Raw genomic sequence first — 12,755 nt, 5'->3', positions numbered from 1 at the left:
CATCCACCATGACCTCCCAACCTCTTGCAGGCCCTTCTCGCCCTAGAAAGCAGCAAAAGAACAAGAAGGATTCAAAATATGGTGCTCGACCTACAAAAGCGAAGAAATTATCTGAGACCCAGCGTATCGAGACTCTTGAACGTCAAGCTATGGAGTTTGTAAGTCTTTCCCAAGTCTTTTTTTTTCGAGGACTATGCGCTGATTAAGTATTCTTGTGAAGGAAGCTCCAGAAGGTCTAAAGGCTTTTGCTGATCTACCAATCTCTGAAAATTCCAAACGAGGCTTAAAGAAAGCCTTCTTTGTTGACATGACCGATATACAAGCGCAGAGTATCCCCGTCTCGCTCAAGGGAAAGGATGTCCTAGGAGCTGCGCGTACTGGAAGTGGAAAGACTCTTGCCTTCCTTATTCCTGTTCTCGAAATTTTGTACAGACAAAGGTGGGGACCTACGGACGGGCTAGGAGCTCTGATTATATCCCCAACCCGGGAACTGGTGCGTTTGTTTGTTCTCTGGATCGTCGTTGCCTGAAGTTTGACTATTTCATTGCAGGCTGTCCAGATTTTCGAAGTCCTTCGTTCTATCGGAGGATATCACTCCTTCTCCGCTGGATTAGTGATTGGTGGTAAAAGTTTAAAAGATGAACGAGAACGGTTATCGAGGATGAATATCCTAGTCGCTACTCCGGGACGTCTGTTACAACATATGGACCAAACTGTTGGTTTTGAATCTGATAATCTGAAGCTGCTAGGTATGGATGTTGCATATAGATCCCCATCTATTCATTTATTCCATATTTAGTCCTCGATGAAGCAGACCGAATACTCGACATGGGATTCTCCCGAACCGTTTCCGCCCTTCTTTCTCATCTCCCAAAATCTCGACAAACTCTGCTGTTCTCAGCGACCCAAACTCGTTCTGTCAAAGATCTTGCCCGCCTCAGTCTTCAAGACCCAATTTCAATTGGTGTCAATGTAGGTGATGGTCTTTCCTCATCCATACCCAAAAGCCTGGAACAGCACTATCTCGTCTGCACCCTCGATCAAAAGCTTTCCATCCTATGGAGCTTTATAAAATCACACCTTCAATCCAAAATCATAGTCTTTGCATCTAGCTGTAAGCAAGTTCGCTTCATCTTCGAAACTTTTTGCAAAATGCACCCCGGAATGCCGCTCATTCATCTACATGGAAAGCAGAAACAAACTACGAGGTTAACCATGTACAATAAATTTACGCAGTCGAAACATGCAGTGCTTTTCGCTACAGACATTGCCGCAAGAGGGTTGGACTTTCCTTCCGTTGACTGGGTGTTGCAACTAGATGCGCCGGAGGATGCAGACACGTATATTCACCGTGTAGGTCGTACAGCCAGATATGAAAGCAGAGGCAAGGGTCTGCTGTTTTTGATGCCAAGCGAGGAGGAAGGTATGCTTGCCGCGTTGAAAGCGAAAGGGATCGAGGTTCAGAAAATAAAGGTGAAACCCAGCAAACAGCAAGATATTCAGAACCAGTTACAAAAGCTCGCGTTCCAAGAGCCTGAAATCAAATATCTTGGTCAAAGGGTAAAAATTTCCTTTCTCAGAGTGCCTTGTTCTCCGCCAACATCTGTTTAGGCTTTCGTGTCGTATCTCCGTTCAGTTCATTTACACAAGGATAAATCAATATTCAAAGTTGCGGAACTTCCCGCGAACGAATTTGCAGAGTCTCTTGGGCTTCCTGGCGCTCCGAAGATCAAATTCTTGAGCAAGGAAGTGGCAAAGCAAAAGAAAAACACAGATCGACGGGTAAATGCTGCGAAGCAACAGGCTTTGGAAGAGAAACAGAATAGTGCAGATGAAAATGAGGAAGAATCAGATGATGGTGATATCCATCCGTCGAGTGATGAGGAGGATGGAAGTGGCAATGAAAGCGAAGCAGCAGTGACAGAGGAACCTCCGTCTAAATCAACCAAGGTTCGTTCCGCAAATTCGCTTGGATTCTTCGTTGAGTTAATTACGCCAAACGTAGCCTGGTGGCGTGAGAACGAAGTACGACCGGATGTTCGAGCGCAAGAACCAGGACGTCCTTTCGCAGCACTATTCTAAACTCATTGATCAAGATGTTGCTTCCGACGAAGACGATTTCATTACGCTTAGACGTGCAGACCACGACCTCGTTGATGTACCGCTCAGGGAAGTTGCATTGGAAAATTTGTCCAAGCGAAAAAATAAACTTGGCAAAGCTAAACGTACGATTCTACTGAATGCGCCTATAACGAAGAAAATCGTGTTCGATGATAGTGGGGTTGGACGTGAGGCTGGAGAAGTTGCCGACGCAGAGGACTGGGTGAAGGAAACTGGAGGTGTTGAAGGTGTAGTAAAGGAGGGAAATAAATATGCCGAGGCGGAACGGGGGAAGATGAAGATTGCGGATGTGCAGGACAAACATGACGCCAGAGAGAAAAAGAAGGAAAAGAAACGAAAAAGGAAAGAACGAGAAAAGATAGCAGTAAGATCTCATTTTGATTTTTGATGTTTCATACATTGAATTTCGTTAACAGATGGAAGGTGGACGTGAAGTCGGTGCATACGTTGAACCATCTGATGATGGCTATGTGTCTCCTGAGTTCGACCTCCCTTCCGAGTCAGAGTCAGAAGAAGAGTCGCGACCCTCAAAACGAAGCAAGGTCGCGCGGCCTCCGGCACTCGAAGATGAGGAGGAGTTGGCTTTAGCGTTACTGCGCAGTTCAAGATAGGAGACAGGATGTTGTTGAAAATTAGATATTACAATTTCAGATCAATAGTGGATTGTCATCGCGAAGTTCGCAGTCCATCTTTTGAGCAGTACATATCTATCTATCTATCTACAGGTCACAAACGAAAACAAAAACAGCAACGATAGCAAAAACTATGGCTACAAGGCGTATTTATACAAGAGCAAAAAGCTCGGTTCGCAGTCTCCAATAAATGTATGCGGGACGAGTGAGTATTTTGATGAGTTTTATGCTTAAATAGCTACGAAAGTTGGGCAGTGAGTGATAGAAGCATAAATACAATATGAAACGCTCACTGATATGCATTCCCTGTTCGGCAGATAGAATCTCTGCGCCCAGTCCAGCCGTTTGAACGAGTGCTCTGACCTGCCCAACAATGAGTTCCCGTGTTGGAGGACCTTCGACTTGCGTTGACTGTTCTTTACAATGGATAATGTAAATTCGAACACCAGTCAGAAGGCCTCGCAGTTCGTCAGCAGACACTGAGGGATTCCGTTTTTGCCGCTTTCTCTTGGGCCTGGAGCCACCGCCAGAGCTGCTACGCCGGGAGTGGTATACCTCAGTAGCCAGCACGACTAATTCATCCCTCAAGTGTTCGGGACTAAGATGACCATGCAACATGTCGTCTGGTCTCCCAGATGGCCATGAACATTCTATGAAGATCGTAGATAACGTATTCGGGATCATGGGAGCAGCTTTCCTCCAGACATCGATAATCTTCGGTGTAGCAGAAGTGACCGAATCGGGCTCTACATCTCCGAAGAACAGGAACTCTCGCTTGGACGGATGGGAGTCTGAACGGATGAAGAACGCGGAAGAAGAATAAGGCCCTATATCAGTGGTACCATGGTTTATAGGGACAATTTGAACAGATATATCTGGGAAGACGGTATGATACTTTCCATTCGGAACAAGGCTAGGACAGATAAGGTCATCAGTAGGTAATTCAAGATGATGCCCAGAAAACTCACGGAGAGTACAACAGTTTGAAGTCCTCGTCGTTCTCGTCGTAGGAAGCGAGATTCGGCCATGCTCGCCAATTGTATATTCCCTCCAGATCTTCAAGCATTTCCTTATTACCGTAGACGCGTTTCCGTGGACCTCCGAATGAGCCGGTAGAGATTACAAGGGAAGAAATATGATCCAAATGCGCGTGAGTGATCAGAAAACACCTTGAAAAGGATAGGTGACGGGGTTAGATATTGAGAAATCGTTTTGAAAACTCACCGCACGAAGGTATAAATCTCGGAAGCGGAATAAGTCCGGGTCGCGCTACTCTGAGTCTTGAACAGGTCTGGTTCTTGTTGCAAGAGTCGATGCAAAGTTCCTTGGCCTGAACCTAGTCTCCGGATGAGAATTCGAATGGTGGTACATGTAGTGGAAGGATAACTCACCCGCCTCTAATGCAATGATACCCGCGTCCCATTCTTCCTTATACGGTTTGAGCAGGTACCTGAATGATCCCCCATTAACAATCTTGAGCTTTTCAAAGAATTGACACTTTACCCAGACAAGTCGGATTCCAGGGGGCCGCCACCTGAACCTACACACACAAGAGCAAAAGCAGGGCCATAATCATCCATAGAGGAGAGAATAACGCGTCTTTCGAGGGGAAATGTTGGTTATCTATTTTAAGGAGCCCCAGAGAGTTAATATACACGCAGTAAATGGACGATCGGCAAAAGAGCTCAACTGACTCTCTGTGTCTAAAGGTGAGTCGCCGCTTGACAGGTTGGCCTTGTGTTTGCTGTGACCCCCAGCTCCCTCTCTTATCAGGCGAAAAGCTGATTGACGTTCCGACTTGCCCAAAGAGATTGAAGGGAAAAAGGCGATGCTGGTCAAAGTTGGTGGAAGGGAAGCGTGTTGTTTATGATAATTGAAATTGTTCCTCTTGTCTCTGAGGGGAAATTCCTGGAAATTCGTAATACAATTCCAATAAAGAGCCTGATTGAGGCAAATGATACCAAGCTCAGACCAACGCGAAAAAAAAATATAAGGGCTTTACTAGATCCAAAGTACTACACAATCCATAGTGGGATCCGCAAAGTCAATAATTATCACAATACATTTGTTGTGCATAGCCCGAAGAGTATGTTGAGATACCAAGTACTCTGTTCGTTGAAACCATAGTTGCCAAGTTAAGCAGAGGACTTGACGTCGATGCCTCCGGTAACATCGCAGCACATTGTCAACATATTCGTCGAAAGAAACATGTTATGTACATGTGTATGTATTAATTTGTTTCCATCTCTTGCAAAAGCAATGAGATATCGTCCCTGTTTCAATCTATGCGGGTATGAGTTTCGTGTCGACTTAGACTACCACGATGGTTAATCATGACGTTCGTGACCGGGAACAAGTATTTACAAGGAACTGAAGGCAATGAACATGAAATGATTGAAAAAAATTGCAGAATGTAAAATTGAATCATTGAAAGTTTCCGTCGCAATCCAGAGGTGGGTTGAAGCTACTTATTAAGCAGAAGTATTAACGGATGATCAGCCCCCACTGCGAATGTACAAATGAAGAAAGCAAGCAGTGTTACGACGAAGCGTAAAGTTTTACCACACCATCCGCACCGGCGCTGGTCATAAATGGTAGTGTTGGATGGAATTCGACATCTAATACGCCTTCCCGTGCTTTCTCTCGATGCGTTGTGATCTCTTGTACGCACTGCCGGGAGCCGAGAAGATCCCAGAATCGGATGGAGCAATCATGACTTCCAGATACAAGGGAAAAACCTGATGCGTCGATTGAAATCGATGTGACGCCATCAAGATGAGCTTGCATCGAGTGTGTGCATTGACCTGTGAGTACATACAAGGCAGAGTGAGTAACTCGTGGTTCATTGAAAATTGCTAGACATACCTGTGATGATGTCGAAGATTCTGATAAACTTGTCTTCATGGGCGGTAACCAGTAATGACATTGTTGGATGTGACGTTATACAGTTGACTTGCGTCGCAGGCGTACCATCTGAAAAAAGGAAACAATACAAGGGTTACAAAACTGAGCGTTGATACAGCTACAAAATGAATTAACGTACCATAGCTCATGTCACTTCCTAATCTCGAAAGCTCTTTACCAGTCTCAATGTCAAAAATCTTGACTACAGCATTCTGGTATGCCACTGCGACCTTTTTAAGGTCGCTCTTAATGGCCTCAATGGACGTTGCACCGGGAGCGTCGCGATTGTCATCCGTCGGTGCGTCACTAATGCCATCCACCCCAAGCCAACCCCAAGTTAGCTTAAGTGCGCCAGGCGAAGGTCCACCGACATCCCATACTTTGACCGCTCCCTCTGCGCCACAACTGATGAGCGTGCTCTCATCCCGAGCCAAAGCCAGATCCCATACGGCATCAGTATGGCCTACTAGGTGGCCTCTAAATGTGCTGTCATCATACGGCGCATATGTCGTATGAGAGGGAGACGGCAGAGCCCAAACTCGTATTGAGGAGTCTAATGAGGCAGAATACAATAGCCGTTTTGAAGGCGCGTGTATCAAACGTGTGATGGCAGCAGAATGTCCCCTTAGAGTGATCTGTGGCTCAATTTCCGTAGTGACCCTGGAACTGCGAAGGAAAGCAAAGGTTTTACAATCAGATTGATTTTGAGGAAGAGGCATACGCACGTAGATGAGGCTAGGCCTGCGACATCCATTCGCCATATCTTGACTGTACAATCGTCACCTCCCGTAGCTAAGCACAGCTCATGGGGATGGAACGCAACTGCCCTAACAGCATCGAGATGACTAAGATACGAGAAATTGATGAGTGTTTGTTACAATAAACAAAACGATACGAGAGGAAATTGAACAAATGAAATGCAGAAATCATGCAACTAACTTTCTGAGCGTCCGTCTGGCTTTCCATACTTTACTTCCATCGCCTTCGGATACTACTGAAGAATCATCGTCATCGACTTCTCCCTCGTCTTCTTTGAGTTCATCTTCAAACTCTCTTCGTCCTTCCCAGGAACCTCCGGCAGCCTGGGATTCTCTGGAAAGCCTAAGCTGTTCAGAAGCTTCGTGTGCCTGCCTGAGCTTGTCTTTCCACTCTCCGGAATCATCAGGTCGAAAGATCATCGTCAACTGTCGCGGCTCGGATTCAGAACCTTTATTATCTAACTGAGAGGTACCGGGAAGTATCGGCTGAGATTGGTTTCCGTTCGATTGTTGTTGCGTGGAAGGTGGCTGCTGCTGCTGCTGCTGAACCTGTTGCTGTTGCTGGACCTGTTGCAGCTGTATGTGCTGCTGCATCATGCCACTTGCTAGCGGATTACTTCGCTCCAGAGGACCAGTAGCAGGAGCAGATGAGGGCCCCGAGATCAAGTTTATTCCGTTTAGTAAAGATGAGCCGGCTTCTGGCAGGACTTTCCTGGGACGCCCGTTGTAAGCCATTTGCTCAAAGGAAGGGACATTGGGTAATGAGAGCGGCACTGTCGAATGGTTGATTAATGGTCGGTTGGGAAGTGGGTTCATTGCCTGTGGTGAAGTTAAATACTGGATTTCTTGAAGACACCTGTGACGTGTGCACGGAAAACGAAAGTTGAGCATGTAACGAAAGAAAGATATGTCGAATGAAGAATTGACGCACTGCTTCAAGTAGTCCCGACTACGTGCCCTACTTTTTGGATCTCGGCCTGGCGGCGGTTTGCCTATTCCTGCGAGAGTATTAGCGGAAGGACCGCTTGGCCAATTAAGTCCGGTCCAAGAACCTGGTCTCCCAGACGGTCCTATCGAAGGTGCACCATTTGGTGGACGACTATCTGGAAGAGGAGAATCTGACCAAGAACATATTGAGATCAACGCACAAGAACAGAAAAAAAGCACGCACCATCACTCCGAGGTGAACTTCCGCTACTTTCTTCTTTGGACAAGTCGTCTCTCAAAGTCTGAGCCTGCATCAAAGCCAGCTTTGCTGGAGGCGCCGGCTGGTTGAGCTGCTTTGACCTAATAGAAAAACCCGGTTTGTTGACGTGTTAAACGAGGACGCGTTGGACGGAAGATGTTTTGGCAACGAACCGTTCCATACGCAAGGCGTATTCAAGCATTTTTATACGACGCATCAGGTCGAGCTTGACATTTTCAAAGGAACGTCTTTCGCCTTCGAGCAGGGCAATACGGGCCTGACAAGCTATCAACGCGACTGTGGGGTAAGAGTAGAAAAGAATAAAAATACCCTCATCTCTGCCCTCTCAATTTCCCATTCATTGCGGTCACGTTCATAGCGCCTCCATTCTGTTTGCAAGAAATGCAAAACACTGGAAAGAGTGTAGTCCTGGCCATTTAACGGCGGCGGCGGAGGAATATTGTTCTGGCCCGGTTGCTGCTGCTGCTGCTGCTGTTGCTGTTGCTGTTGCTGACTCTGTTGCGACTGATTATTCGGCGGGAGGCCTTGCAGAGGGCCTAACATAGGGAGTTGGATGGTAGAGGCAGGGATTGAGATCGTTTGTTGTGACTGTCCGAGTCTTGAATCTGAATGCATTATATAAACAGCAATCAATATGTTTTTTTACAACTTTTCTCTTCGACTTGATGTTGCTTACAACGTCGACTTCTATTTGCTTGCACGTATGTGTACTTACTTATCGCTCAACGATAATTTAGCATGAATGAACAAGAAGGCTCAAATTTTCTTCATACGCCGCTGACGAGTAACGGCCATTTGGGAAAGCCGTATGTATAGTGCATGTGGCTAATTATTTGAGGACATACATACCCAAGAGATTCTGAACAATAGTAGAGTGCAGTTGAGCTGCATTTGCAAATCGATAAGAGGCCGACAAAGCCAAGAAATAGAGTATAGTCTGATACACATGTGGCAGTGACACGAGTACAAAGGCAGTTGAGAGCTCTAGTAGGAGTGGGCTGGCTTGGGAGGAGATATGGGCGCGGAACGGACAGCAGTCTATTTCTTGCCAGATCTAAGTAAAAGATATCAGATTATTGGTGCATACTGAGGATGATACCTTTACTTACTTCTTAATTCCGCCTCCAGGTGCTCCACCTAGATGAAAGGTCGATCTGTGAGTAAAGAAGTATATCACAGTCACTTACCCTTTGCAGCTGCATGAGAAATGAAGGGTCAGTATGAAGCATAACTTGAGAGGAAACATTTCACACCTTTATCCTTCGCTGCTTTGAGAGCAGCTTGATCAGCTTTCTGTTTGTCTTTGAAAGCCTTGTCTTCCTCGTCCTCGTCCTTCTTTTCCTTTTTGGGAGCCTATAGATGTTGATTAAGAGGATTACTCCGGGTGAAGATTATTTGTGATGACCTTTAATGGCTTGAGCTTTCCTCCTTGACGGCCAGACATGATTATCGCAAACTACGACTTACGAGCGCCCAAGCCAATTTTATATTTTGAGATAAGATAAGATAAAAAAACACATGATATTCAAAGCTTCCTCCATTAACACGACTTCTATGCTTTTGTCGTGTTTTATCGCGGCACTTCTGCTACCATCTCTCGCATATAATTTCCAAATGCCTTTACTTGAATCACAATGGATGATAGAGCTATCCAAAGAATGGGATGTCCTCGGCCCCTTCCCTATTCACGCTCGAGAACAACATTTTCTTGAGCCTTCTTTCCCTATCGATGGTTTGACCATTTCTGCTATTCCATTTCTCTCATCTGAATCCGCCAACCGGTAGTGAAGGTTCCCATTGACCTGAATGCCACATATCCTTCATCTTATGCCGATGGTGGTCAAGTCACATGGAGTAAAGCCCGGGCAGACAAGGACAGTGGTATATTGGAAGTGTCGTTTCCGGAGTCTGTGCGGTGGAAGTCACTGAGGGATAGCGAAGGATGGGCTGCACTTCAACACCATGCTGTACTCAAAACTTCTTTGACTGTATACCCAGTTTCCGGCTCCAATTCGAATACACGACCGCCCCATCTTCGCATTAAACTTGTCGGAGGTTCTTATTTCACGATAATTTCTTCAAATTCAACCGGGAAGGTGCCTCGGTGGTATGCTGGAAATATCTATGATATGGAACGCGCTCTACCACGCGTCGTTGAACTTCCAGAGGCGCCGTCTTTCGATAAACCTACGACGTACGATATATTTGTCAGTGGCGATTATGAAGTAAGTTCAAATTTCTCACAACCTCGTTCAAACTTCGATCAGTCTTAGATACGTTTATTCGGAGATCCTCGCGTCCAGCGTAACTCGGATACCCCGGCGCAAACCATCAAGCTCGAAGTGGAACTCGACATTGATATTGAGCAGGTTGTGTGGGAACCGACACAGGATGTGGTGCCAGATGTTGTATCTGGCTGGACTTTTGGTGATGCTATCGGGATTGGACTAAGAGCTCGAGATGGCTGGTGGTCTGTTTATGATGCCCAAATCACGCATCCCCTCAAAGAAGTATGCGTTCGTATTCGTTCCTCAACTGCAATCTCAACATTCGCCATGTAGTATCTATCATTGAATCTTCCCTCAACCAAATTCCGCCTTGCCCCGACTCAAGCTCGTATTCTGCCCTTGCGCATCAGGCAACATAAAGATCTACCTCTTGCCTTTACCTCCATCAACGTTACACTGGTTTTACAAAGAGACGACGCAGGTGTTTACATTCAACATAACTCAGGAGATACTATAACTTTGGAACTATCTCTCGCCGTTACCCATGTCGTAATGTGGGATGACCCGAGCCCGACTAGCTCTAATCCTGTCTTCAAAGGATCGTACTTCTTTGGGGTTTCGGACTCAATACCAACCAATTTTTTGGTGGTCCCGCCCGAATCATCGGATAAACGACGTGCGCCAATCTTAGCCTTACGTGAGTTGTACGTGCGTTTTCTTGAAGTAAATTTACATTGCCCGTGACATCTCTTAGATGGAGCAGGGGTGGATATCTTCGCTCCTAGTCCCTCGGAATCGTTCTGGGCGCAAGCCCTTCCGAGACAGGTTTGGAGCTGGGTGGTGATTCCAAGTGGAAGGACTTCTTGGGTGAGTATGGAATATCATCAAAGCACATATTAGGACACCCAGTTTGCTTTCCGTTGCTGTTAGGGCCTTGATTGGCACGGACCCTCCGCCCAAGATGCATGGGGAGTCCTAGATGCAGTCACAGATATTCTTCAAAGTTCCGAATCAACGACCTGGGGAAAAAATAAATGGGGCATACCCTCAACTACACCGAACAGAAAACCTCAAGCTATATTGATGGGTCATTCCAATGGAGGTCAAGGGGCCTGGTATATTGCAGAGCGGTTCCCAGATCGCGTTTTGGGAGGCATGTAACCTCATGTAACCCGCGCTATCGATCTCAACTCCTCTTTTCGCTTTTTCTTCTACCTATGTAGTCATTCCCGCATCCGCCTACATAAAATCTCAAGCCTACGTCCCATGGACAATGTCTTGTTCGGCGCATTTTGCCGATCCCTTCTTGGAGGCTATTCTTCAGACTTCGTTGACACCGGATGATAATGACCTGTTTGTGGGCAATCTGCGCGGGAAGGACGTCCTTGCTATTCATGGGTGGGTATTCTAACCCCTTGTTTCGTGTGTACAACACTGATCGTTTCTTAGTGGAGACGACGAGAATGTTCCTGTTTGGCATTCACGAGAACTAGTTGGTGTTTTGCAGAACCTAGAAGGGGTTGGTTACAACACGTCTCGCGTCGAGTGAGTATCCTCGTAACATCTACGTCTGCTGAAGTAAACTCAATCTGATTGGAGATTTCTGGAATTCCGAGGCCAGCCTCATTGGTTTCCTACAGTCTTCAAAAATGATCAAGTTCAATCATTCATTGACCAATTGCTTGATGCAGCCGAATTTGGCCCCCAATGTGTCACTTATTCGGAAAAATTCAGCCTCACAGTCGCTGTACCTGCAGAAAGCGGATCCATGCAAGGGTGGCATATAGAGAAACTTTCCATTCCAGGACGATTAGGACGTGTTTCCGTCCACGTTATAGAGCAGTCATCATCTTCCGCTATGCTAGTGAATGCAAAGACCACGAATATCCTCGAATTTTCCGTTGATCCCAAGTTGTTTGGCGTTCTCGAAAAAGATATGCAGTTATACATCGACGGAAAGCAAGTGGTTTTGGATTCGAGGATCCTTGAAATGGCACAAGTTATATACTTCAAGGCCGTCGGGCCTAAACTATGGAAAGTATGTATATATGTCTGTGCCATTACCTTGCTAGTATCTGATGGATGTGCTCTGCAGCTTTCAGACTCGCGGAATACACTGCAACTTTCAGGACGCATGCAGACTGTGTTATCTTCCCCCAATTCAGTGGACCACTCGGAATTTATGGGACCAGCTCCACTTGTGTTCGTCGTTCCTGATGCAGTGTTGGACCTAGAGTCGGGACCAACTGAGACGCCATCACACGCGATGTCTATTGCTCTCCGCCTCTCTCATGACCTCCTTGTGTATCATCGGTTAGATAGTGAAATCATGATCAATTCCGAGGTCAACATCGCTCTCTTAAAACCAGAATTTGCATCTGCTTTCAGCAAAGGCAACGTTATCGTAGTCGGCAATGAGGCTGCTTTGGAATTACAGACGGCATTACACCAAGGCAAAACAAACTTCGTCACGGAGAACAATTTCATCGACGTCAAAGAATTCATGACAAGAGTTCATGTAGATGGATTCAGTCCCAACGGACCTGAGCTACAGCCAGGACAAGGCATGTAGTATAAGGCTGAGAAATTGTGGTTGTCTGATTAGTACTTCTAGGAATCTTATTTCTCCATCCGCATCCAATGAACTCGTGTGCGAAAATGCTGCTTCTACAGTCTACTGATCCTGTGGGCGTTGGTCTTGAGCGAGCAGCGAGATTGTTTCCTATCCGTACTGGTGTGCCGGTACCTGATTGGATTATTATCGGAGAAGATAACGGGCGGGGTGAGGGAAATGTAATTGCCGCTGGACTTTGGGATAGCGAGTGGAATTGGAACGAGGCTATGTCGTGGAGTTCTACTATGTGAATATCAGCCTACATGGTGAGTATATTCATAGTATCAGGTC

General features: G+C 46.2%; 5 protein-coding genes across 5 annotated transcripts; 2 read left to right on the top strand and 3 right to left on the bottom strand.

Annotated features, from left to right (window-relative positions):
* Positions 1–8: 8 nt before the first annotated feature.
* Positions 9–2,732, top strand: C8R40DRAFT_1038937 (DEAD-domain-containing protein; the record flags this gene model as incomplete). The annotated part of the gene is made up of 7 exons (XM_046223785.1): positions 9–158; positions 221–493; positions 551–749; positions 800–1,560; positions 1,612–1,950; positions 2,006–2,485; positions 2,538–2,732. The coding sequence occupies 7 exons, from the start codon at positions 9–11 to the stop codon at positions 2,730–2,732; spliced, it is 2,397 nt and encodes a 798-aa protein (XP_046088911.1).
* A 171-nt stretch (positions 2,733–2,903) lies between these two features.
* C8R40DRAFT_1167884 (cyclic-AMP phosphodiesterase) lies at positions 2,904–4,333 on the bottom strand (the record flags this gene model as incomplete). Its single annotated transcript, XM_046231099.1, has 6 exons — positions 2,904–2,991; positions 3,031–3,666; positions 3,722–3,922; positions 3,978–4,089; positions 4,145–4,203; positions 4,257–4,333. The coding sequence occupies 6 exons, from the start codon at positions 4,331–4,333 to the stop codon at positions 2,904–2,906; spliced, it is 1,173 nt and encodes a 390-aa protein (XP_046088910.1).
* A 958-nt stretch (positions 4,334–5,291) lies between these two features.
* Positions 5,292–8,165, bottom strand: C8R40DRAFT_1167883 (WD40-repeat-containing domain protein; the record flags this gene model as incomplete). The annotated part of the gene is made up of 9 exons (XM_046231098.1): positions 5,292–5,557; positions 5,619–5,726; positions 5,797–6,323; positions 6,383–6,502; positions 6,597–7,271; positions 7,347–7,533; positions 7,587–7,683; positions 7,738–7,878; positions 7,932–8,165. 9 exons carry the CDS (start codon positions 8,163–8,165, stop codon positions 5,292–5,294), a joined length of 2,355 nt encoding a protein of 784 aa, XP_046088909.1.
* A 495-nt stretch (positions 8,166–8,660) lies between these two features.
* On the bottom strand, positions 8,661–9,066 carry C8R40DRAFT_1167882 (translation machinery associated TMA7; the record flags this gene model as incomplete). Its single annotated transcript, XM_046231097.1, has 5 exons — positions 8,661–8,676; positions 8,732–8,759; positions 8,810–8,818; positions 8,876–8,975; positions 9,028–9,066. 5 exons carry the CDS (start codon positions 9,064–9,066, stop codon positions 8,661–8,663), a joined length of 192 nt encoding a protein of 63 aa, XP_046088908.1.
* Positions 9,067–9,260: 194 nt separating this feature from the next.
* On the top strand, positions 9,261–12,715 carry C8R40DRAFT_1159305 (uncharacterized protein; the record flags this gene model as incomplete). The annotated part of the gene is made up of 11 exons (XM_046229864.1): positions 9,261–9,354; positions 9,408–9,847; positions 9,896–10,096; positions 10,184–10,547; positions 10,605–10,717; positions 10,781–11,003; positions 11,074–11,248; positions 11,300–11,395; positions 11,450–11,888; positions 11,946–12,381; positions 12,465–12,715. The coding sequence occupies 11 exons, from the start codon at positions 9,261–9,263 to the stop codon at positions 12,713–12,715; spliced, it is 2,832 nt and encodes a 943-aa protein (XP_046088907.1).
* Positions 12,716–12,755: the final 40 nt, after the last annotated feature.

Source organism: Lentinula edodes (assembly GCF_021015755.1).
Source record: "Lentinula edodes strain Le(Bin) 0899 ss11 chromosome Unknown C8R40scaffold_8, whole genome shotgun sequence".
NCBI lineage: Eukaryota > Fungi > Basidiomycota > Agaricomycetes > Agaricales > Omphalotaceae > Lentinula > Lentinula edodes.
This window is presented reverse-complemented; position numbering and strand designations above follow the sequence as displayed.